Source organism: Rhinolophus sinicus, linkage group LG01, assembly GCF_036562045.2.
Source record: "Rhinolophus sinicus isolate RSC01 linkage group LG01, ASM3656204v1, whole genome shotgun sequence".
Classification (NCBI taxonomy): Eukaryota; Metazoa; Chordata; class Mammalia; order Chiroptera; family Rhinolophidae; genus Rhinolophus; species Rhinolophus sinicus.
Window position 1 is genome coordinate 158,010,114 of NC_133751.1, and position 24,811 is coordinate 158,034,924.

The 24,811-nt window shown below is 39.7% G+C and overlaps 1 protein-coding gene across 13 annotated transcripts in view; it reads left to right on the forward strand.

The window, feature by feature from the left end:
* The window catches only part of RAPGEF4 (Rap guanine nucleotide exchange factor 4), a 277,635-nt gene that overhangs the window by 223,234 nt on the left and 29,590 nt on the right, over positions 1-24,811 (forward strand). For all 13 annotated transcript variants that reach the window (XM_074338103.1, XM_019727445.2, XM_019727446.2 and 10 more), the window contains 7 exons: positions 3,643-3,731; positions 7,478-7,556; positions 19,378-19,528; positions 20,816-20,904; positions 21,659-21,689; positions 21,910-21,988; positions 23,153-23,299. In XM_074338103.1, the coding sequence (XP_074194204.1) occupies positions 3,643-3,731; positions 7,478-7,556; positions 19,378-19,528; positions 20,816-20,904; positions 21,659-21,689; positions 21,910-21,988; positions 23,153-23,299 (665 nt within the window). The remainder of the gene's footprint in view (positions 1-3,642; positions 3,732-7,477; positions 7,557-19,377; positions 19,529-20,815; positions 20,905-21,658; positions 21,690-21,909; positions 21,989-23,152; positions 23,300-24,811) is intronic.

Sequence of the window (24,811 nt, forward strand, 5' to 3'; positions counted from 1 at the left end):
ATGTCAGAATGATCAAAAGCATTTGCTTGTTACAACATCTTCCATTCAGAGCACCTTCCAAATATAGATTTTTTTTTTTTTTTTTATGAAATCATACTAAAGGGAACAGAAAAGGAGAGGCCATGTGTATTAAACTTCTTTTAGGCCTGGATCTGATTTCTGTTATATCTTCTTATTTGTGTCTTTGTAGGCCAATGCAAAGTTCTTATATAATTAAAAAACTTGTGTGTGTTCACAGCACACCATTTAAGAAGTATTGTTGAGTACAAAATAATATATGCAAAATCAATTTCCTGAAGAATAAAATCCCACTCTCTCAAGGGGTATTTTCCATGTTGTGGTTTCCCAAGCCAGACCAGAGTTGAAAAGGCGAGGCCATGTAAGTGAATTTTGGCCTGATATTCTGGATAACTTCGATAAAATGGCAACAGTCATGTCTCTGCATGGACTTAAAATTTAGGAACCTTTAGGGCCTCTGTCTCCTCAGAAATTGTCCTCTTTGAGCTCAAAGAGGGTCGCTGTTGGCTGATAATAATGTTATTTTTCTAATTCATTTTTCCCCTGAGAAATCCAGAATAGTTTCAAAATTGCCTGATTCTGCCCAAGCCACTCAACTCTGAGGGTGATATTAAAATGTCAACAGCAGGGCAGTCTTTCTCGTGATGTGTAAACTATACGGAACCCTCAAAAATTTACCATGTTGGTTATCTTCTGCTCTGCGGTTTTGTGGTTTTAGTAAGAAAGACAGAATTTGAAATGACTATTCCTGTTTTCGTTACTGTGTTACTTTTTCTTTAGACTATCAAACCACCCTGTTGTTCAACTCCATCCTGTTTGCAAAAAAAATAATCTCTTTTCAGGCCTCTCCACCACCACCTCTTTTTTTGTCCTTATTTCCAGACTTGGTGTCAGGAAGAGATTTTCTGTCATAAACTTATAATCTCACAGCTTGGCTAATGTAACCAGTTGGGGTTCTCTTTAACTTGGACTAGAGTAGCTCCTTCATGCAATAAACTGAAAAGAGCCGTGCTGTCTGGTCTTCAAGTCCCTCATTTAAACAGAGGTCAAGCAGGAGGCGCCTGGCAGTGTCCAGCCTGAAACAAAGCAATAACGTGATGTTTCAGCCAGACCCAGAGCTGCAAGATCACAGACGGCTATGTCTGGCCAGAGGCTCCCTGGCCTTCCCTCTTAAAGAGTTCCCTGCCGTAAAAGAATGTCAACACCTGAACAGCCTTCTGTGGAGTTTAGCGAGCGGGAGAGAATGGGTAAGGCAGCCACAGCTGCTGTACCAGCAGAGGGAGCCTTTGGTAGAGAAAGAAGGATCCCCGGTGTCTGCGATTGACCAGATGGGCAGAGTTTAGAGGGACCACCTCTCTCTAGTGCTGTGATAGGATACCTGGCTTGCCACTGTGGTCTTTATTCTTTTTGGCCAGACATAATAACCTAGCTAAAGGATGGCCCAACAAAGAACGTCAGACTGTGAAGCCAACCTTCTATCAGAATTAAACTTTTGACGAGAGAACAAATTTCAAACTGATGTATCAGTTGCCCAATGCCACAGTAAATAACAAGGAACTGCTTTTTTATGTAATATATTTATACTCTCATTTAGCTAAAACTCGTTTTCAGTAACGAGCAAACAAGTTCTACTCAGAGGGGTTTTTCACTGCACAGCACACTTCCTGTCAGAATGACCTCAGGGGACCTAGATGTGGTGTCCACCAGAGAACCTTTTGCCGGGCAGAGCAGCACCATGAGATGCACTTGGGCTCCGAAGCCAGACCTGGGCTTGCAGCGGAGAGCTCACATTTACTAACTGTGTGACCGGGGGCCTGAAGCCTCCCCTTGCAGAGCAGTTTCTCCACCTGCAGAATAAAGATAATATTTAACCAGCAGAAATAAACATGAGGACAGTGTTCAGTGCCCACCTCATTGTCTGGGGCATAGTAAACATTTGGCAGATGCTAAGTGCCCTTTCCAACCCCAGTTCCTTATTATGTGGCCAAAGGCTGCTCCCCTTCCAGCTCATCTAAGCACTATCAAAGAATCATATATTTCAGGAATTACTGAATGAACTCAGCAATTTTCTCCATTTAAGTGTCGTAGGTTATTTATAGATATGCCCTCTCCTTTCCTCAAATAGCTGTCGTCTACAAAAGGAAAAATCATTGTCTTCTACCTTATTTACTTTGAGAAAGGGGTCCTGCTTTTGAGATTAAAGTATGTATTTTTTCTATTCTCCCTTTCCTTTTCTAGTTTCTAAGGCCAGGTTTCCTCAGAGATTTAACTCTTCAGCTTCCTTTGGTCTTGTGTGTGCACATACAGAGAGAGGGAGAGAGAGAGAGAGAGAGAGAGAGAGAGAGAGAGAGAGAGAGAGAGAGAGAGAGAGAGAGAGAGAGAGAGAGAGAGAGAGAGAGAGAGGTTTTAGCTAATGGTGCCTTCTAGGTAAACTGCATCTGTTACCTCGTTCATCACCGAGGTTGCTTCCTTACTCCATTTTCACATGCACAGGGTCACATGTTGAATTGCCTCGTCTTCACTCCCTCAGGCAGAAGGTTAAGACCTGGGGATTTAACGTGTTAGGGACATTCTTGGGACCTGCACACACTTCCTCCAAGGTCTGAAACAGGCAAGGAAAGGATGTTGGTGAGGAAGCAGAGAAATCTGGATTCTCCTGGAGCTGAATTCTACTAGTGCTTTCTGCTCATAAGAGAATTTTCTTTTCATTGCTGGTTTTCTTCCCTGTCACTTTGGCTTTATGTGAGATGCCAAGTAGAAAGGTAAAGTCTGAGTTTTGGAATAGGAGCCCCAGATCATCTTAATGTATTTTGCATATATTTTTAATAAACTGTCTTTTTGCCATCTTGAATATGACTTTTAAATAACCCACATTCAATCTGAAAAATAAATCTTTCTGTGTTGATTGAAGAGCTCCATGGACAGAGCTTCTGGAATAAAGACAGCCCCCCTCCTGCCAAATACTTGATATTTGACACTGAAATTAATTATGTGAATTTTTTTTATTGCTGGTTGATTTGCTATTCAGATGCTACTGGGGTTTGCTTGTTTGCCCATTGGTGTTTGGGTTTTGTTTTGTTTTCTTTTATTTTATTCTTAGCTATATTTCCAAAGCACATACCAGTGTACAGTTGGGAAAGACAGAGCATTCCAGAAATAGGCAGGGAAATCCAGTATGGGACTGAAATCAGGCTACAAGTAACCCATATATGGATAATCTAGTTTACAGTCACTTCCCCTCATCCCCTAACCAGCTCCCCTTGCCTGACCTGAACTGCCCTGGGATTCACATGTGCCTTTGCATTCCCCGCGGAACAAGGCTGGAGTTGCTCAGTTCCCAGCCTGCTGGAGCCACTCTCCAAGAAGTTTACTTTAGTCCCATGTAGGGAAAAAAGAGTTACATTTTTAGTAATTACTTCAGTTTGCAGTTTTCCCATTATCTTCCTGTGTGACTTTGGCAAGGTACATGGTCTCTCTTACCATAAGGAGAATATGGTCCATAAGTCGATATGGTTCCCTGGGATCTCAAAAAAAAAAAAAAAAGAGATCTTAGATATATGAAAGGTTATTTATTAATGGTTTGACCACTTTTGAAAAGTTAATAATGTTTTGTTTCTTATCCAGGTATACTGTGATGTCAGGAACACCTGAAAAAATTTTAGAGCATTTTCTAGAAACAATACGCCTTGAGCCAGCTTTAAATGAAGCAACAGGTAAATACCTAGAACAGTTTTGTGTGTCCATTTCAATGCAGAATATTGTAAAACCAAAATTCTGGATTTATTGTCAGTGTGTGTAGCCGAAGCAGTTTTAGAAGGGGAGTATGTGTAACAACTTGAGAAGAGCGTCCCTATGTGGCCCAAGCGGGGAGTAATCTTTCTGACCATCCTCTGACCGTCCTCTGACCATCTTCTGCCCGCTCCCATCCTGGTGATTCTTTGTGAATGGCTCAGTCTCATTCATACATATTAGGGTTGCCTTCCATAGGCATCTCTTCAGTTATCATTTAAATTCACCTTCCATAAGCATCTAGTAGGTTATAATTTAAATTCTACCTATTCCCGTAAAGGATTTGCTGCTGCTTACACAAAAGGCACAACCTTGCTCCAACTGGGAGTGAAATGGTTCTGTCTACAGTTGTAGATTCTTGGGCTGTCCCAGAGTGTAACTAAACACAACCATATTAGTTACCTAGGGCTGCTGTAACAAAGTACCACAAACTAGGCTGCTTAAACAACGGAAATGTATTGTCTCACAGTTCTGTAGGCTAGAAGGCTGAGGTCAAGGTGATGGCAGGGTCAGTTTCTTTTGAGGGCTGTGAGGGAGAATATATTCCATGCCTCTCCTGACCTCTGGTGGTTTGCTGGTAATCTGTGGTGTTCCTTGGCTTGTAGACGCATCACCCTGATCTCTGCTTTCACCCTCACATGTTTTTTTCTGTGTCTCTTCACATAGTCTTCCTTCTGTGATCTGTCTCCGTGCCCAAATGTCCCCTTTTTAAGGACACCAGTCATATCGGATTCATGACCTTAACTTGACAATACCTGCAAAGACCCTATTTCCAAATAAGGCCACGTTCTGAGGTTCTGGGGGTTAGGACTTAAACATTCTTTTGGAGGTGACAAAATCCAGCTTATAATACTGCCTTACAGTGCACCAGTCTTATTAAGTAAGACACAGATATTTGAGGTGAATCTCGCCAGTGAACTAAGTTATGATTCCTTTCTCCCCTTTGGGGGAACCATCTCGTACATGACTTTGGAACAGCTCACATTCAGCTTAAAAAAGAAAAAAATCCTATACTACTGACCTGTGTCTCAGAATAATGGGTTAATATTTTAAGTACTCTGAGCTCCACAGAAGAAGATTTTTCTAAGAGAAGTTCAAAGATTTATCTAAAAAACCTAGTGATAGTTCAAAGTCCATTTCCATCATCTTTGCAATATACTCAAGGTAGAGTTATTATTATTATTATTATTATTATTTATATACCTCCTGAAAGTATTTTAGCACTGATTTACTTCTTATTTCATCTCCTCATTCTAGTTTCTCATTTTATAAATAGATCATCTGAGATATTTCTTTATGTAGCAAATTAATTAGGGAGTAGTTGATATAAAAGCCAGGATCTCTGGCTCCAGGGCAATTCATTTTGGTTCCATATTTGCTGAGACCTATGTCGTCAGGCAAGCACTAAGCTGGATGCTGTAGTCTAGGCCGTGTGAACAAGAAAGCACCCTCCTAGCCTCAGAATTTTATAACCTACTAGAGGATGTAAAGGAATCTGCAAATAGCTGGAACATAAGGAAGAACATGATTTAGGAGCACCGGCTGAGGGCACTAGGCAAAGTTTCAGGGAGAATATAGCCTTTGAAGTGGCCCTGAAGGAAGGCTGGTGTCTAGTAACTAGCGACTGTGGACAAAGCTCTCCCGTTCTGAGGTACAACATTAATAATGACCTAGAAATGGGTAAGGAAGATCAAGCAGTCTGGGTCTGCTGGACTAGAGTATACATCAGTTAGTCTAATTTCCTGGACGTTTTACTTCTGTGACCAGCATGAGTAATCAAGGGACTTGGGAAACCATCTTCTAGCAGGAAGTGACTTTTTAAAATAATCAGTTCTCACAAATATTTAGGAAGAGTTACTGCATATGAGTAGAGAACAAAAAAGCCATGGTGAAATGTGGGTGCTGGGTAGTTACCATGCTAAGTGACCAGCTCCCCAGAGGGAAGTACCCTCCTGAAATCTCCAGCTTAGCAAAATGTAAAGTGTTCTACAGCACAGACCTTCTGGGAGCCTTAGAAGCAAGCATCACCTCAGAGACTACTTGAAACATATAAAGGTGACCCTAGATGGTAGTAACTCAGACAAGCCAAAGTCCTTTTGTACTTAAGAAAAAAGTTCCATACAACTTCTGTCTGGTACCTTCTCTGCATTTTCTCAGGTTCAGTGTAATGGTACTGAAACGACCGGGGACATTGAGTGATGACAGTTTGAGATTATATTCATCCCTTATATTTAAATGAGTATAATGGTATTAAGTGATATGATACCACAGTGGTAATCATGTAATATATAAATGTATTAAATCAATAAATACATTGTATACCTTAAACTTACATAATATGATATGTCAATTATACTCGTATCTCAGTTTTTTTTAAATGAATATAATTTTTCAACCTTTATAAAGTCACTGATTCCAATATTGCCAACATAAGTTAATTTAAAACAGACATTAATATTTATCTAATTTATACAGTTAAAATTTTCATATTTCTCACCATTTTCTATTTGAAACATTACATGAATTTCACAGATCTCAGCCAGTGTAGTTCACTTTTTAATTGAAAATCCCCATAGCATCTTGAATTCCAAGTTTCACCCTGCACACTCCAAGGCTTTCTGGTTTGTCTTCAGTGATTTCCTACCGACGCTGACTGGATAGCGGTGTCTTTGCAATGAAGAACTAGCATGAATTCAAAATGAAGCAAATGAAGCTTATCTTTGGGACTTGCCTTATTTCCCTTACCATCTCCCTGCTTACCTACCTAAAAAATATCTTCAAATATAGGACGTTCACCATTTTAATCTACTGGAGAGCTTTGTTTTGCTTCAGCTGCTGCTCAGAGCTTTTATCTTTTCTTTTTTCCTGCTTTTGTTTCCCTCACCAATTCTCTATTCTTATCACCTCCTTTGAGGGTAAGAATAATTCCATCATCCTCTCATCCTTCATTGCTCCCTCTGGACAAAGGAGGTGAAAAGGAGATAAAGAAAAAGCAATATTGACAAAAAAGATATGGTGTAAAGTTGACCAAAAAATGACCACATTTTAATTCTGCACACATGGTACTACCCATTGGTGGCTATTTAAAAAAATCTATCTATCTATCTATCTATCTATCTATCTATCTATCTATCTATCTATCTATCTAGATATACTGGGGGTGCCAAAAAAATGTATACAAGTGGACACTTTGGTCAGCGTTGCTCAAGCAGTAGTTCACCATAATCAGAAGTGACTGGATGCTGATGGTAACCACTTTGAGCACCTCTTGTAATTGCAGGAGTCAAACGTGACTTGTATTCATCTTTTGTTATCGGTATATATTGAATGTTACATGTTTAATAGTTTTTTTCCTTTCTAAAAATGTGTGTACGTTTTTTTGGCAGCCACTGTGTGTATGTATGTATGTATATGTGTGTGTGTGTGTGTGTGTGTGTGTGTATATATATATATGTATATATGTGTGTGTGTATTTATATATATATATATATATATATATATATAAAATTATTTTTATATGCAGTGCTTTTATGTACAGTAAAACTACAATACTCTAAGCCAACGTGTGAAAACCTTTGGTTAAGAACTAATAAATAGATACTCTTACTTTCCTAAATATTTCTACAAGAACCTAATTTCCTGTTCTGCTTTGCATTTTTTCCCCTTCCAGATTCTGTTTTAAATGACTTTGTTATGATGCACTGTGTTTTTATGCCAAATACCCAGCTTTGCCCAGCCCTGGTCGCCCAATATCCTTTTCCTGTGAAGAGTCTCTATTCCCTTGAAGACACACTACAGGTACAAGGCCATTACCTCATCCCATTCTCTGAAGGTAAGTCACGTCCCAGGCTGAGTTATGCGTCCCACCCTGGTCTAACTCTAAATGTCAGCAGTTTTCCCCAGCGTTGACTCCAGCTCTCCCTGGCATGGTTTTGCCATGCCATATTTGAGGATTTCTTCCTCATTACCTGTGTAGAGAAATGTGAGCCAAGTTACCTCAGGAAGGTGATACCGGTTAGGAATATACATATGTGGGAGGTAGGCTAGAGAAAGTTATGGAGAAGAATCTGGGAGTATTATTAGGGATAGTTCCCTAACCTGGGAGGCAGGCTGTGTACCTCTGTCAGGACCTGGCAGGTGGGTTGTGGTCTGCTTGAGTTCTTCCTTCAAGCTGTAGTATTCATCAGACCACTAACCTGGCGACATAAAGACAAGTTATCACTGTAGGTTGCTTTTCTTTTACATTTGTCCTAGTCCATCCTCTCCCCTACGTAGATTCCAAAATTTATTCCTTTGCTACTATTATTATCATCACATTTACTTAAATAAAAAATACAAAACTAAAAATTCAAATGGCAGTTCTTCTAGGCAGCTTGAAAGCTGAGTTTGTTTGGGGCAGCTTTTCATTACTCTATTGAATTGACCAATGGGTATACAGTGTCTGGCACAGAAGGAACATTTGGAAAATGTAAGTTGAATAAAAGAAGTAAATATTATTGAGTCACACCCTCAAATTTGAGGGGCATGTAAAAGTATATTTTCTCATTCTGCTTTATTTTTCAAGCAACAAGAATTTAGACCCCAAAACACTTTGGCCTTTTGTGAGCAGTTAAATATATTGAAGGAGAATAGCTTTCTTTTTTCTGAGCAATCCAATCAATGTTGGCATGTTTTCCCTTTTCAGAATTATAATTGCCCTACCTTACTCTCATTTTTTTTGTTCACCCATAATTCTCTTTGAAGTCAACAGACTGTGAGGATAGGAGATTTGAGTTGAATGTGTTATTCAGAGGGAGCTGCAAGAGTGAGATTTCGGTGTTTATTTGCCTGGTAAATATCTTTCCAACTAAAGACAGCTTAATGAGACTTACATATATTATATATTCTTTCTGGCTCATATTCAGTCAAGTAAAATTAACACATTCAGGATCTCTGTGTCCTTTTTTAACTCCATTTATGGTAATCATTACTAGACGTTTGAGATTTGTTGGAAGGAAAAATAAAAACACCATTGAGTTTAAGACTTATTTTTTTCCACAGCACGTAGATAAGCTTAAGGCAAACAAAACCAAAAGAAGAGGGAGAATGAGTATGGTGAACCAAGTCATATCATCTTTACAACTCAAACCCCAAATACTAAGCTTCTATTTTTTTGCAAATTCTGATTTCTTCATTTATTAGCTTGTTCTCCTTCAGCGTTGATTAAGAACATCTGTATCACTGACCTCTGTTCTTAAAATAGAAGCTCCTAGAGTGATGTCCATGCCATCCCAGGAAAGGACATGTGGCAGTAATGACGTTGGTAGAGAAGAAGTCAGGTCTTAGTCTTTTCTCAGGAGATGGAGGGAATCCAGGATGGCCAGGTGTCATCCACACCACCCACTGCCCTCAGACCACCTTCTTCACTCCTGGCCCTGTGGAAACCTAGATTCTCTCCACTTTTCTATTTGGAATCAATTCTCTATGCCTCAGTCACCATGCTAAGAGCATTGGCCTTTATTATACCACTTACTTTACAGGAGTCTGTTGGGTTAGTATTAGCTTTGTTTCATTGTTGAGAATTTTGAAGTTCAAAAAAAATGGATTGACACGCCCAAAGCCAGTGACAGAGCCATGACTCATCCAGTTCTCAGGATTCCAAGGTGGGAGTGTGTCAGTTTTCTTCTTTACAACTTATTTCTTTAAAAGCTTATCCTTTAATTACAGTTTAAGAACATTTCTTGACAATGTATTGCACGATTCAGGTGGCTAAAACCAAAGTAGGCATAGTTTGTTGAAACCAAATAAATGAAGTCTCCAATGGCACATTTAGCAATGATAGAAATATTCTGTATCTGTGCTAGTCCAGTAGCCACTAGGCTTAAAGTTGGCTACTATGACGGAGGAACTGAATGTTTCATTTTATTTCATTTTCATTACCTTTAATAGCCACATGTGGCTAGTGGCCACCATCTTGGACAGCATAAATCTGGTTCTTAGGTACTGGGAATAAGAGCCTCAAACAAGAATTATTGTTCTGTCATGCTTAGGGAGGGTGTGCCAGAGAGGCTGGGAGCTTATCCTGTTAAAGCAAGCAAACGGAAAGGGCTCTATTCCTGAAGGTCACATGTGTGTAAGTGCTTCTATATTAAAATGACTCAATTATTAGGCCCTTTCCTTCCAGGGAGATGTTATATTGGCTTCTTATATAAGCTGTTGTTTTGATCATAAGTAACATAAAGCAGCTGTGACTGTCTTAAGGAATAAAGGAATTTATCAGAAGGATGTAGGGTAACTCAGAGAATTGAAGGAATCCTTGAAGAGCCCAGGCCTTAGAAAGGGGACTTGGGCGGGGGACTGGAGACTCTGCTATTGGGGTAAATCTGCTCCAACCGTCCTGGGCCTTCACCTCATTCCCACATCCCCAGGAAGAAGGGTCTAGTTGGCTTAGTCTGGGTCGCTGCTGCATCTTGGTCAAGGAAAGGCAAAGTACTTTATTGGACAGAGACTTCCTCAAAGGAAAAGCAGAGAAAGTGGAGAAATAGATGATGGGCAGGTAGAAACAACAGATACACATAAACTGCATAACACCACATATACAGGCAACAGGGAGATATAATATAAAACTGAATAAGCGGGTTCACCCCCATGCTTTTAACATGGATGTAGAGATATTAAAATACTTAGCCACGTTCCATTAAAGCACCCCCATTGAAGTGAGTTGCTTTGGCTGAGCATTTTCAAAGTACTTAAATGTGACTTTTCACTGCAGCTATATGAAGAAGTCAGTATTTTCACTGCTCTTTTTCCAAATCAATAAACTAGGATAATGAAAAATTATGATTTGCTCAGAGAAAGATAATTACTAGTACAGAAAAGATTTGAGCACCGAGCCACTGACACCTATTTCTGTCCTTAATCCACACTGTATGTCTCCTCCAATTTTGCAAGGTGGTAGAACTCTGTTTAACATTACTATTTCAGGCCTTTGATGTGCTAATGAGAGAGACTCTTTATTCATTAGATATGCTTGGGACATGATTTGACCTGATGAACACAAGTGCTTTATAATAAGTTTTTCAAATTATATTTGTTCAATTTCTGTGCTTTTCACCTCTGGTTTCTTTAGTCTTTTTTAAATCTGAACTTAAAATTCAGTTCAATCTCCCATTAGTCTTTAAAAAGAAAATTAAAACCACCTATAACCCTACCAGGCGGTGCTGTTGTTAACACATTAGTATGTATCCTTCCAGTCTTTTTTGTATACATATAGATTTATGCTGTTAAATATAATAATGGTATCATAGTATAAAAAATGTTATATCCTTTGTCACTAAACAATATTTTATGAATATTTTCCTCTGCCATTAAATACTTTTCCACACCATTTTTCTAAATGTAGATAGCTTTGTCATCCTTAAAAATAAAACATTCTTCTTGTAAAAGAAATTCAATTTACAGAAAAAGACAAAAGAGCAAAATGTATCTGGTACTTCACCACTGTTTTATGAGAAACCTTCCAGAAATTTTATATAAATGTTAAATGTGATCGTGTTTTATGTGGTTTTTAAATAATACATTCATTTCTTTTAATAATATGTTGTGGCTATCTCTTCAAACCAATATGTATAAATAAAATTACATCTTTTTTTTTCATATAATCCCACAAACATTTATTGAACACCTACAATGTGTCATATGGTGCTAGGTAACAAGGTGACAAAGATGCGTGAGGAAAAACACATTATAGTTTTTTATTTTTATTTTTTAGCTTTAGGAAGCGTATTAGCTTTTTTTTTTTTTTCTTTAGTTTCAGTTGTTAATGACTCAGAATATTACATGGCAGATATGTCATAATTTATTTTCTTAGCCTCTTCCTTTTGGATATTTAGATTATATCCACATTTTTCCCCAGAACAAACACAATAGGATGAATCAACATCCTTCCAGCTAAATCTTTGCCCATTTAGATGATAATTTCCTTATTTTAAATGTCTAAAAGTAGCAAAGAATATGTAATATTTTAATACCTTTGGTGTTCATTACCAAATTGCTCTCCTATTGTCTTAATTTTATGATTTATTAAAATCTGCCATGTTTTGTGTGTACAAATACAGGCAGACCTTCAATTCAGTAAGTGACAACAACTAAATTCACATTATTTTGAATTTTATTAACTGCATCCTTGATTCAGAGCATTTTCACACCATTTGCTGTAACATTCCAACACCTAGCCCCTATGGGTGAGGTTAAAAAAGGACTGGTATGATATTTATTTTACTTTATATGTAGGAGAAATTAAGGCACATGGAATCCAAATAACTACCTAAGATTCCACATTTACTGCCAGATGCTTGAAAAACTCCTGCATAGCACTAATGTGATTCTAGTTGCAGTGGACAATGTCGTTGATTCCCCAGCATCAATGTGGTTTCAGTTGGTCAGTCTTGCTACTTATAGTAATTGGCTTCCCTTGACCATGATTGGTTCTCAAGGCCCAAGGTAGACTGGGACAGTGAAATTCAAAGAGAGGCTTCCCGGGGCTTCTGGGTAGAAAGCCTATAATCCAATTGCCAGTGACAGCTCTTCTGCAACTGTTAGGGGAATGAGTCCTATGACAAACCTGAAATAAGTTGAGAGTGAGGAAAAAATGGAGTCTATGATGATATAGTTAGCACTTGAACCAATCCTGAAGCTTACCCTACTAATAAATTCTCTGTATGTCAACAAGCACAGGTCTCTGTTGTTTATGACAGATTGTTCCTGCAGCTGAAAGACTATTCAGTGATATATGGCTCAAATTTAAATTTATAAAAATGTAAATACAGCAATAATTTTGGTCAAATATTTTCTCTTGCTATCCTAAATTCAATACAAACTCTGTGGTTTTGGCATGGAAAAAAATTTTGTTTAGTTTCTTGAATTAAGAAATAGAATATAGATTTTTCCACTAAGTTTTAGCCAAAATTTCCTTTACATGTATTGTATCCTTTATAGGGAAACAAAATACAACAACATCCCTTACTGAAAAGGTAGGGTCTCCATTGTTTATTACTCTGTGAAATTGACCTGACTTGGGGATGTTCCCTTTATAAGTCGACTTGGGTTCTCTAAAAGGAACATTTTTCAAAGTTTGCTTTTCCTGTTAATGAAACATTTACAAAACAGCAGCAGGTGCTTATTCTCTAGATGAAGCCAGATTTTTAGGAATATTCTTTAGATTTCTAAAGCAAATTGTCAGCTTAAATTTTGTTGAAGCCCAATTTTACCATTGCAGTCCCCAGTTGGTTCTGAAAATTGTTTGATCCATATGTAACTATAAGAGCAATTTACTTCTATAGCTATGTAATTTGAGAGTTCATTTCCAATAAGGAAGACTTGGTTTGATGATGAGATGAACATGATGTGCTCTTTACACAAAAAAAAATGACTATATTATCAGATATTCTACAAGTATTTTATGTACATTTTCTCAGCCTCATATCAACACTAGGTAAGAAGTGAGACTGAGCAGCTAAGTAATTTGCCCCAACTTACATAGCTGGTAGGTGTTAGAACAAGATTTGAACCCAGTGGGGGGAAAAAAATATCCTGAGCAAGAAAATGGGGGGCATCTAATGAAACTGACAGCACAGAAAGCGCTTCTGTGAGCTCAAAGTTGATAGGAACCCACAAACACAGGAGCAACTATGTTAATCGGAATAGCATCACAGCGTTAAACCCAGAAATGCCAGGTCTTATGAAAAACTCCAAAACCGATCATTTAAGAGGTTTTAAATGATTCCCAGAGGTGGATCTATAATAATGATGGTAGCCAACTATTACTGAGCACTTACTATGTCTCAGATACTGTTCCACATGGCTTACCAATATTGTCTCATCCCGTCCTTAACCGCAGTCCGATGCAGTTTACAGACGAAGAGACTGAGGCTCTAAATGGTTAAGTAACTGACCAAGGGTCTCACAGTGTATAAGTGGGGAAGCTGGGGTATGAACCCAGGTGATCTCATTCCAGAACTTGCCTTCCCAAGGGCATGCTGCATCAAAAAACAAACTCCATGCTTAGGATGTTGGGACTCTCCACCAAGGCAAGCAGGGTAGTGAGGAGGCCCCATAATATAGTGGGAAAAGCAAGAGCTCTGAAGTCAGAAGACCTGTGTTAAGACCTGCATCTCATAAGCCATATTACTTGGCAATTATCTTTAACCTCTCTGAACCCCATCTATATAACGGGGGTAGTTATACCACCTCACCAAGTTGTTGTGAAGATCAAATGAGGCTATGTGTGTGAAAGTACATTATAAACCTTAAAGCCCCATATAAATATTGCCTCATATAAATTAATATACCATTATGAGAGGAATATGGTGTGACGTAAAATATATACAAAAAGCTATGTCTAGTCAGAGGGCAGATGACCCCCAAAGTTTGTTTTCAGTTGCAAGCAGAGATCTTGTATGCAAAGCAGGGCTTTAAAAAACAACAACATTGAAGAGTATCAGTTTGAATGTTGATAAGTGTTTTATAAATAGCTGCATAATTAGCATGTACTTACTGCAAAAAGTATACATAATATTTTATTCCCTGTTGTAGGCTGTAATGAATCTGCTGCCTCTACAACCTAGGAGGTTTTCACTTACTTTCCCCATGATAATTTTAATATGTAGAACCATTATTAGCTGAATTAAGAATAAGTAAATGAGCAGTAAAAAAAATACAGAAAAATTACAGGTGCCTGTGGTGAGTAAGATAATAGCTAGGTAAAAATATATGAAATAATTACAGTGTTTGAACGGCAGAGCCGGCGTGAGGAAAATGACTCGATGGAATATTAAGCTTGCTGTTGGCGGGGTAGAAAGGCCGTAGCCTGCACTGTAGCCTTTACCTCCTCTGACTCTCAGCCCTAATAACTTACTGAAAACAGATCCAATCTGTCCTCAGCCACATTCATCTACATGATGCTCAAGGAGCTGGTCCAATTCAATGAAGACTTAGTCACTCTGAAAGTCTGTGGTCCTATAGATTCAATACCCGAAAACTAAATGATTCCATTTAAAAGATGTACCAGACGTTTTGGTGTTGGTGTAGACTTAGTCAACCTGGGTACATTGAGTATGAACTTGTTTAGAATGTATCTACAGTCTGTATTTCACATCTCGACAAGACAGAATTTCAGATAATTTAGACCCATGTTTTAACGAGCTGTGGCAATTAAGGTAAAACCTTTTTTTTTTTTTTAAGAAAATTGCATTATACACGTAGCACTCCAACCAAAGTGATTGAATTGTTTAAGGTAACCAGTCAATCAACAAACACTTGCAGCTTTTTATGTTTCCATATGGCCAGTCCTTAACTAGAAAATGTAGAGATTCACAATGAGTTTAAGACATCATCCTTGCTGTGAAGGATTCTGATTTAATTCTCCCAGATGGTGAGAAATCTTATTACCATAACAAGAGAAACCTCAAGTTAGGATTTGAATGGTCAGTAAATTTAAGAATGTTTGGTTAGTAGTGGTGAGCTGCTGCTTTCTAAATCAGCAGATACTAGACAAGAGAAACAGGTTGAAACTATAGCAGAGAGGATCTGTTTCAAACATTCGAGTGTCTGTGCCTCCCTCACATCACATCAGATTGTCAAAGCTGCAACAATTAAGTATTGATTTCCTGTATGTGCTTTGTGGTCTTTGAGAATTTGAGGAGATCAATTTCTACATTTCAGATTTCTCTGTTATCCAACCTAATTCTGCTGTATAATATATGTTAGCATAAAAGAATATTAATGTCAGACAAAACACAATGGCATAAACAGGTAAACAGAGTACTGAGGAGGGAGATAAGAGAACTGAGTTCTAGTCCCAAGAATTCCGTTGATGGATTTGGGAATATTGTTTCACTTCGTTCTACCTCAGTTTCCTTACCTCTGAAATGGTGGCGTTGAAGGAGCTATAATCAAAGGGGTTTTGCAATTCACAGATTCTATGATTCTGTGAATCATCTGAAATAAACTCAGTGTGTCACTGATAAGTTTGGCCACTTCAACTATTATGGCATTTTTAAAATTGTTTAAAATAACAATCCAGTGAATAATTCTAGAATCTCTTACAGACTTTTAACTAGCACTTTATGAGATGCCAGAACCATGTTATCTTTCTGTGTCTCCTTTCCCCCAGGAATTCAAGTAGCCATATTATTTCTTAACTGAATTCAACTGTCATGATATCAGGAGTCATGACCTTACTCAATGCAAGTATTTCCTGATTATTTGAAAAAAAATCATTGAATTATTATATATTTTATTTTCTCTACTAATCTACTCTTAACATAGACATTATCAAAGTATGTGTTTCAGATAGTATTCTTCAGACGTTAAAAATGTCTTATGTGTGGTGCTCATTGATAATCCTATCTAAATTATTATTCATCCTGGAAGAGTTAGATTTTTATTCACATAAGACATTCTCCATCAAATGGCTAATGCATTATTCCAGGTTTAGCCAGAGAAGCTAATGGTCTCTGCAGTCTTTCTGATGTTTTTAAATTTATGAACATGCTACATTTGAAATGTGACTCTTTATAGGTTGCATTTTTGACATCATACTGAGATAAGGGACCTGGTGGAATGTTCTTTATTCTTTGGCTGCTCTCTGAAGGGAATATAGTTTTTCCTCTTTCCCCACCTTTTTCTGTAGGAGTTTAATAAAATCTGAAAAAAATCACATAAATCTCCCAAAAGCATGAGAAGATTGTTATGGGAATAAATAGAAGCCCCAGCACCTCACCTGTAACCATTTCGGGTATAATCAATTACATATAAAGTCTTCTTTGTGTCCCTTAAACATGTGATTCGCAGACTGCTCAGGATTGGAACGCTACGTTGTCTAGGAAGGGGCCCAGTCCTTGAGCACATGCCTGGATTCAGCTATGAAAGTGGTATTAATCCCACCTCCATTTTAGTAAATAAACATCTATCTGTAAGGGGAAAGGCAAGACTTTGTGAAACAAATCAGTGCTTCCTTTTGTTTTTCCAGAGGCAAAAATGCTTAACTTTCATGAGAAAGGAGAAAGCCTCTTCCCCCAAATTCGGTCCATTCTAGCTCCCAGGAGGCTGCGGAGTTAGTTACTCACAAAGAGCAGCGGGCGCTTGCCCAGCCTTGGTTTAAGTACACAACACTCTGAGTCAGCTCCAGGAAACTTGAAGCTTCAGCCAAAAAAAATTTCCGTGAGGATTTTTGCTTCCCAGCTGCAATTATTCTTAATTTCATGAACGCAAGCATTAATGTCTTGTCATTATAACCACTGTTTGGGGCTGTAGGAGTGGCGATAATGGAAAGAGCCCTGTCTGGATTTGTAAGCCCTACCGTTTGCTCACTAAACAACGCCAGGCAGAACTCTTCTCTCTGACCTTCAGTTTCCTCATCTGTAAATATTTCCCCTTCAGGTGGGTAGAAAGCATTGTATGATCATGTGAGCACTTGAGCATATTTCCTATAAATAAAAACTGTCAAGCTCTACACACATTTGAAGTGTTATCATGCTCGTCCTTCCACTCAGGTGTTCTATCTCTCATTGTCAACAAAAGTCAGATTTCGCCAGCAGGGAAGAGGGTAAGAAAAAGCTTCGTCCTGACCTGCAAAGACAGTGTCGATTTAGTTATTCTGTAGGAGGGCCCTAGAGAATAGCCACAGGTGTGCACCTGATATCTCTGTATCCAACCCACAGGCATTGGTATTGCTTCCTAGAGTACAGATAGCTGGAAAGTTAGAATTCTAGCCACTTATTATCAACTTGGTATTTCAAACCGTTTCAGCCTCATACAAGTAGGAAAGACTCTCTCTTTCTCTCTCACTGACTCTTGGGTGAACTAGTACGTTTTTTGTTTTTTTTTTAATCTGTCAGGAATTACTCATTTGGTGCCCACCATGTGCTGACTATGCTATTTAGGTACCATAAATAATGGTTATAAAATATAGTGCCCAGCATTGCAATTCTTTGGAAAGAAAAACTGAGTTATATGTACATACAAGCAAGAGACCAAAGGGTTAATCAGAAAAGAAATAATTTTCACATGAAGTGATCTTTCTTCCCCCCTTTTTTTTATTGTAAGTTCAGAGAGAATTGTAGCAATACAGGTTGAGCAATTTTCTTTTTTATGAATCCCGTGCTCAATTTATGAAAGCCATTTTGCAACCCATTTACATGCAGTAAACCTTTGCTTTAAGGTTCTGTCATTTACCTTGATCATGATTATTTATAGTCCCTTTAGAAAAGGCCCTTTACTGGTGAAGCTCTCAAGCACAGCCCTTCCACGAGGCAGACTTCTGCAGCGCCTTTTAAGTCATGGTTGAAAGCTAAGGCGCGGCCAGTCTTGTAGGCAGCTCTGGGGCACGGGAGTGTTGCGTAATGGGGAAGAAAACTGGTTGAAATTAGGAACCTTGGATTCAAAACCAACTCTGCAGCCTTGCTGTGTAATCCTGACCATTTATGCTCCTTTACTGTCAGTTTGCTCACTTGTAGAAAGGGAACGATACTTTCATCACAAGACTATAAAGTAGAACGTAACTGAGGAACTCTATGTGTGAGTTTCAGTGTCAGTTATAATGGGGAAATTGTTCTGTGAACTAATTGTCTGTAATACGAACTACTACAAATCACTGAAAAAGGAACAGCATGTCTAATTTAAAATCTTTCTTAACCACACACTATATTTTCCCTACTGTAATCCACATGAAAATGTAAACTGAAAGCAAGAACCTTTACCTGACACACACAGTAGGTAATCAATTAAGTATTTGTTGTATTGATAAATAAACAAAATATCTAGATAAAAATCACTGTGCTAGGCATACAGAATATGAGACAAATAATCTATCACCCCAAGCCTCAAAGAGCTCAGAGTTTAATTAAGATGGCTAGCCATAAATTCACAAAAAGCCAGTATGAATTAAGTTGTGGTTCTAGACAAGAAAAGAAGAAATGGTATAAAAACTATGCCTGAGTCCCTCACAGGACGATCAATACAATAGGAACCTTTCCTCTTCCTAACACTGGGTGAGTTTATCTTCCTCCAGCTCACTTTCCATACCCGCACCCATGCTCTCTGTATCAGTCACAGTTCTGGCATTACTAGATGTCCATTTGCAAGAGTTTGACTAAAATGCATATAATGAGTTATAGAGATGTGTGCAGAATTATGAGAACCAACAAGAAATGGCAAGGCACCCAAAGACAAGCAACAGTAGGAAACATTTCCGCCCCTAGAGGTGAAGGGCAAGGTGGAGGACAGGCAGGGAACGTGACGACAGCCTAATGAGAGCTGGAGCTAGGCACAGGCATCCTTGTCAACACAAGTCCAAGTGGAGCCATGCATGTCTAATTCCTTGGGCAACTATCAGGTGAAAGACAACAGGTGTTACAAAGGTTTACATGCATTCGGTCCAGAACTTTTTTATGGGTGGGGCTTTTCTTGAGGCCCCAAAGGAAGATGTGAATCCATCCAAAAAACTGGCTGTCTGAATCTGGACTCTCTCACTCTCTACCTTTGCAAGTAACACAGTGAAATGGTTAAATGTCTTCCTTGACTCCTCGGCACTTACCACGCACAGCCTTCGCAAGGTACAGAACAGGAGAAAATGGATTATGCCCTCAATAATAAGAGGAGAGTCATCCGCTTGGTTCTACAGTGGGCCGCCATGTATGGAGACGTCCTACAAGAGGATGACGTGGCTGTGGCCTTCCTGGAGGTATGTGAGGTCCCCCTTCCCAGGATATGTCTCTGTCCTATAATGCAGGGACTACCCATAGGCACGGCAGCTTCCCTGGAGAGATTGTAATTGCAAATTCTAGACTTTCTTAACATGTTCATTCCTCAGAAAGGTACTATAAGTAAAGAAAAACATCACCCATTGTCCTGCCCCTCTAATTCAATAGCTGGTAGCATTTTAATGTGTTTTCATTTGGCCTCTTTTTCTTTGTCTGTTTTCCGTAGTTGTCATTACATGGGTTCACCACCCTTCTGTGCAAGGCAAAACACAATGTGGCGTCTATTTCAAACTTTATCAGTCTGTATTTTCAAGAATGAATTATACAAAAGAAACATACTGCTCTCCTTTTTAATCGTATCATTTGTCAGGCAGAGAAAAGTGAGGCTGGGAGGAAAGGTGCACCATGAGCGTCCCTTAAGGCTGTGGAATGACATCTTTTGAAATTGTAAAGGAATAATAGTAGCTTGGGGCCATAACTTGACTCGTGGCCTCTACCCATGGCGTAAAGGACCATTTCACAGATGAACCAAAGTGGTGGTGAAGCTGGCACTGCCACAGCTCTCCTCTTTTGCGGGGAGGCCACGGCCCCTGAACACAGCAGGGACTTTGTCCTTGTGTCCCTGCCGCTGCTCTGTGCTCAGCCCAGTTCCCAGAACCTCGGTAGAGAGATCCGAGTCCGTGACACAAACTCAGCATAAATTCAGTACAGTACTGAAGACCCTGCCTGCATTTTTACCACCAACAATTCACTACAACTAGTGGTAAATATTCATATACAACAAATACTAAAATGGTATCAAAAAAATATTAAAATTCTCCTGAAAAAAATATTGAAGTGAAAAAAAGTACTCTTAAAAGGTAGATTATGGAATTACTCCAAAACACTACATTACATCGCCTTTCATATAAACATCATATAAACAATTCATTTGCAATTAAAATTTTTAAAAAATTTTTTGTCGTAAAATATACCCAACATAAAATTTGCCATTTTAGCCATTTTTAAGTGTACAATTCAGTGGCATTAATCACATACACGATGTTATGCAGCCATCCCCTCTTACCCATTTATCCAAAATTTGTTCTCACTTGCAGTTTTGAATTTAGGCATATTGTAACATTTTCCTTTTTGTCTCTAGTCCCTGAAACCATGGTCTGGAGATACTAGCAAAACAGATAATGCAGGGACACATCTTTATTGCTCTTTACAGAATTGTGTGCCTTTTGTGGTTCTTGTTAAAAGCCTGTGACCTTTGCCAATTACAGGAGTTTTATGTGTCTGTATCAGATGATGCCCGGATGATCGCTGCTCTCAAGGAACAACTGCCCGAGTTGGAGAAGATTGTCAAGCAAATGTAAGGAAGGGCTTGGCTTTGGGGTGTGCTTCCATTATGGAAATGCCTGCTCTCACTAAAAGCATCTTCTATAAAGCCCTTTGCCCCCCAAAAGGTGCAAGCTAGATTTTCAATAGCTACAAAGTGTTCTGAGTCGAGTAGAATGGATCTCTGGTGTAGATGGTGCTGTAAGGCTACATGAACAAAAGGACTAAGATTTTGCTCGGCCACCTCTTAGGCTGGACAGCTGCCAAAAGAAAGCCTGGAAAGGCAGAATCCTCCTTTGGGGCATCTAATTCAATAAACTTGGGTCCCTGTGGTTCAAAGCAGTGAATCCAGCAATAAAATGGTCAGGGCATTTAAAGAAAGTTTCAGGGAGATTGCTCATGTGGAAAATTCACTTTCTGCTGCCAAAGCTGTTGATGGTGAATATTTGTGTCCTCTCAGTGAAAACAGAAGGTTTTCACGTGCTGTCCCTTGAGCCATAGATTAAATACTGGAGAGAACGCATGCTACTAGATAGACTTTGAAAGCTAGAAACCCTGGCTTTTAACATCAGTTCCGCCAGGGATCTGTCTGTGACAAGAATTAATCTCTTTGGTGTGTCCTCCATGCTTTCGTCCCTTAGTATTAAGGTGAGGAGGCTCCTACGGCCTCCTGAAGCATTGCTGTGATTTCATTTTCTAACATAAGTTTAAAGCTATACATAAATGAAGCAATTTCAAATAAATAGTACCAACGGTATTAAATAGTGTGCTTTCTCTGTTTCTCGTAGTTCAGAAGATGCAAAGAATCCACAAAAGAAGGTAAGTGGTGATGGATTAGGCTTCTCTAATTATCTGTGCCCTGCAGAATGATGGTTCTCCAGAAATATTATATTGCAATATATAAAAGTGATGTTTTTGTCACTACAACATGTTTTCTTCATTTCTTGACTCCGACTGCTTCTCAGGTATGTTTCCTCTGACTTGCAAAAGTCCATTAGTCATTCTCCCTTTAAGGCTGTGGCTGTTCTTATTTTCACAGCACAAAGTTCTGTTGCAACAGTTCAACACAGGCGATGAGAGAGCCCAGAAGCGCCAGCCTATCCGTGGCTCTGATGAAGGTGAGAACTCTCTTCCAATTTGGGATTGTTTAGATGGCTCGAAGTCAGAATAAAATCTCCCCCAGAGAATCATCACCTTGGACCCACAGAATAGCTTTCCTTGGGGTCCCCCTTTGCTCTCCAGATGATTCACTTGGAGGCACCCTTTTGCGTTCCAGTTATATTTGTGCCTGAACTCTGTGCCTGGAACTGACGTGCTCATCCACACTTCCCTGATTCTACCTCTCCTGCGCTAACCATCTGTCCTTGAAGGAAAGAAAGGTTATCTCAGGGACCGGTGGTCGAAGTTTTCCCCCTCTGGGAAGACTTGGCAGGAAGGTGGCTGGCCCTTTGCAGATGCCCGGCAGAGGTGGGGTGCCAGTGTCATCTGCAGAGCAGGGCTCCTGCCAGGGAGTACTCTGACCCTGAGCACAGCCTCGTTAGCAGCCCTCAGGGAGGTACAGAGGCTGGCTATTACTGTTTGCTTGTTTAAGATTGCTCCAAAGACCCCCCCAAAAAATTAATAACAATGATAAAAATTTTATTTTAAGCCACAAATGAATCTTGTAATTTAGAAGTGCTTCTAAACCCAAGAATTACAGTAGCTGGAATTGCTTCCAGGTTTTGTGTGTTCAGAGGTGAGCCTGTGGGCGCACCCCCTACATGTCTGCTGACCTAAATGCTGCCCAAGCTATGTGGTCAGGCCCTGAAGTACACTAACCAGTAAACAAGAGAGCAGGAATGGCAACACATATTTGCTGCCCCAGGCAGAAGCACTGTTTACAGAGGTGCTAATGTTGGTTCCCCACGGCCACTCCAGGCAGCTGTCATCTAGTCATCAGCCTGCAATACAGCACGCCTGTATCATAGAAAAAGAAAGGCTCGCAAACAAGGGCAGACCCAGAAAATTGACCGAACCATGTTTCTCATTTGTGGGATTTTCACAACTATCTCTTGTTTTTTTAACTGGGGCCGACAGCCATGTGTGCACCTATTCTTAGATCAGTGCCGAGGTCAGGGGTTTTAGAAGGGCGGGCATTGGCATAGATGAGTGCAAATAAATACAATAGTAAGAATAGCAGGATGATGCCAGTACTGGAAGATATGCCATCATTTTGCACAGCTTATGGTTTTCTTAAGAACTCCCAAGACCAACTGACCACATTGTTGCTGCCTTCCCAATAGTTCTGTTTAAGGTCTATTGTATGGACCACACCTACACAACCATTCGGGTGCCGGTGGCCGCCTCGGTAAAGGAAGTCATCAGCGCAGTTGCAGACAAACTGGGCTCTGGGGAAGGCCTGATCATAGTCAAGATGAGTTCCGGAGGAGGTAAGAGCCTTACTTAGTCCTTTGGGCTTCTGCAAAATGGGATATCCCATCCAAAGAGCAGCTCCATCAAGAGTTAGCGTGTCCCTTCCAAGCCAATACAAATGGATAAATTAGGGCTGTGTATCCTCCCATAAATAACAAATAATATGATTAGAAGTGAGCTGGGTAGGTGTCTGATATCCCCTGCCCTGTAGGTACCCACTCTAAAGCAGAAAGAGGTGAAGTGATCGACCTGAGGCAGCTGAAACTGAGAACTCTGGTGTGGATGTCAGCCTGGAGTTCTTTCCATAGAAACCCTTTAACTAAATAAAATAAAAAGCTTAAGGCTTCGGATCTCTGAGAAACATGGACACCAACAGAGCCTCTAACATGATAAGCCAAAGGCTGCAGTTGGAGGTGGTCATAAGCTAGTTCTCTTCAGCCAATGATGGTCCCCGTCCTTACCCAATGGAGAGTGCAGGAACCCAGCTCATTGAGCAAAATGAGGAGTATTTTCCCCACAGATCACTTGATGACTCTGTGCTTTCCTGAAATGTCATTTATGCATTCATCATATATTTGCTGGCCACTTAGTGTGGCTCTGACCGAAGAGGACGAGTTGGACACAGCCCGCACCCTCACGTTGCTCCTAGGCATCTCGGTGAGGAGGAAGACAGTAAATAAACAATTACAATCCCTGCCAGCAAGAATTTAGAAACCGTCAGCACGTGTGGCAGGGAGAGCCAGGAGGAAGGAGGCAGTAAGGTTAATTTATCCAATAATGAATTGATAGCTATTTGGGGAATCTCTCAAGATCGGGTGAGCCATTTCTGCCATGTTTGAAGACAAATGATTCCTCTAACGTAGGATTTTAAAGTGTGTGTTGGACTCCCAAGACTTCTTCCACTTCTGTCCCTGTCGCACAGAACCCAGGATGTCTGCCCCTGCCCATCCCTCGGGCACATTCTTCCCATAGCTGTCCCGGGTCCCTCCCTCACTTCCTTCAGGTCTGAACCCAAATGGCAGTGTCTCACTGAGAACCTCCTACCTTTCCTTGATTGCCTTTCTAAAATTGTAACTGCTCCCCCTTAAACAAACTTGCTAGCCTCCTTCCCTGCTCTCATCCTTTCTCACTGTCCAATGTATTTATCTTAGTCACTGCAACCCTCTCCATGAGGTAAGCTCTTTTTGGACTGGGACTTAACTTTCTGTATCTTTCCCTTCTGTATCCTCAATGCCTAGAGCAGGGGTGTCAAAACTGCGGCCCATGGGCCAACTGCGGTCCGCAATCCATTGTTAATTGGCACGCAAATTATATTTATATAATATAAAAAAATATATTTAGTTTACTTAAATAAACCATGTGAGGCAATACGTACTTCACCTCGAGTGAGTGGCCCGGCTGTTTGTGTATTTTACCGCATATGGCCCTTGGTAAAAAACCTTGAAAAAAGTTTTGATACCCCTGGCCTAGAGCAATGTCTAGCACGTAGTAAACGCTAAATAAATATGTATTGAATGAATTAATTTTTA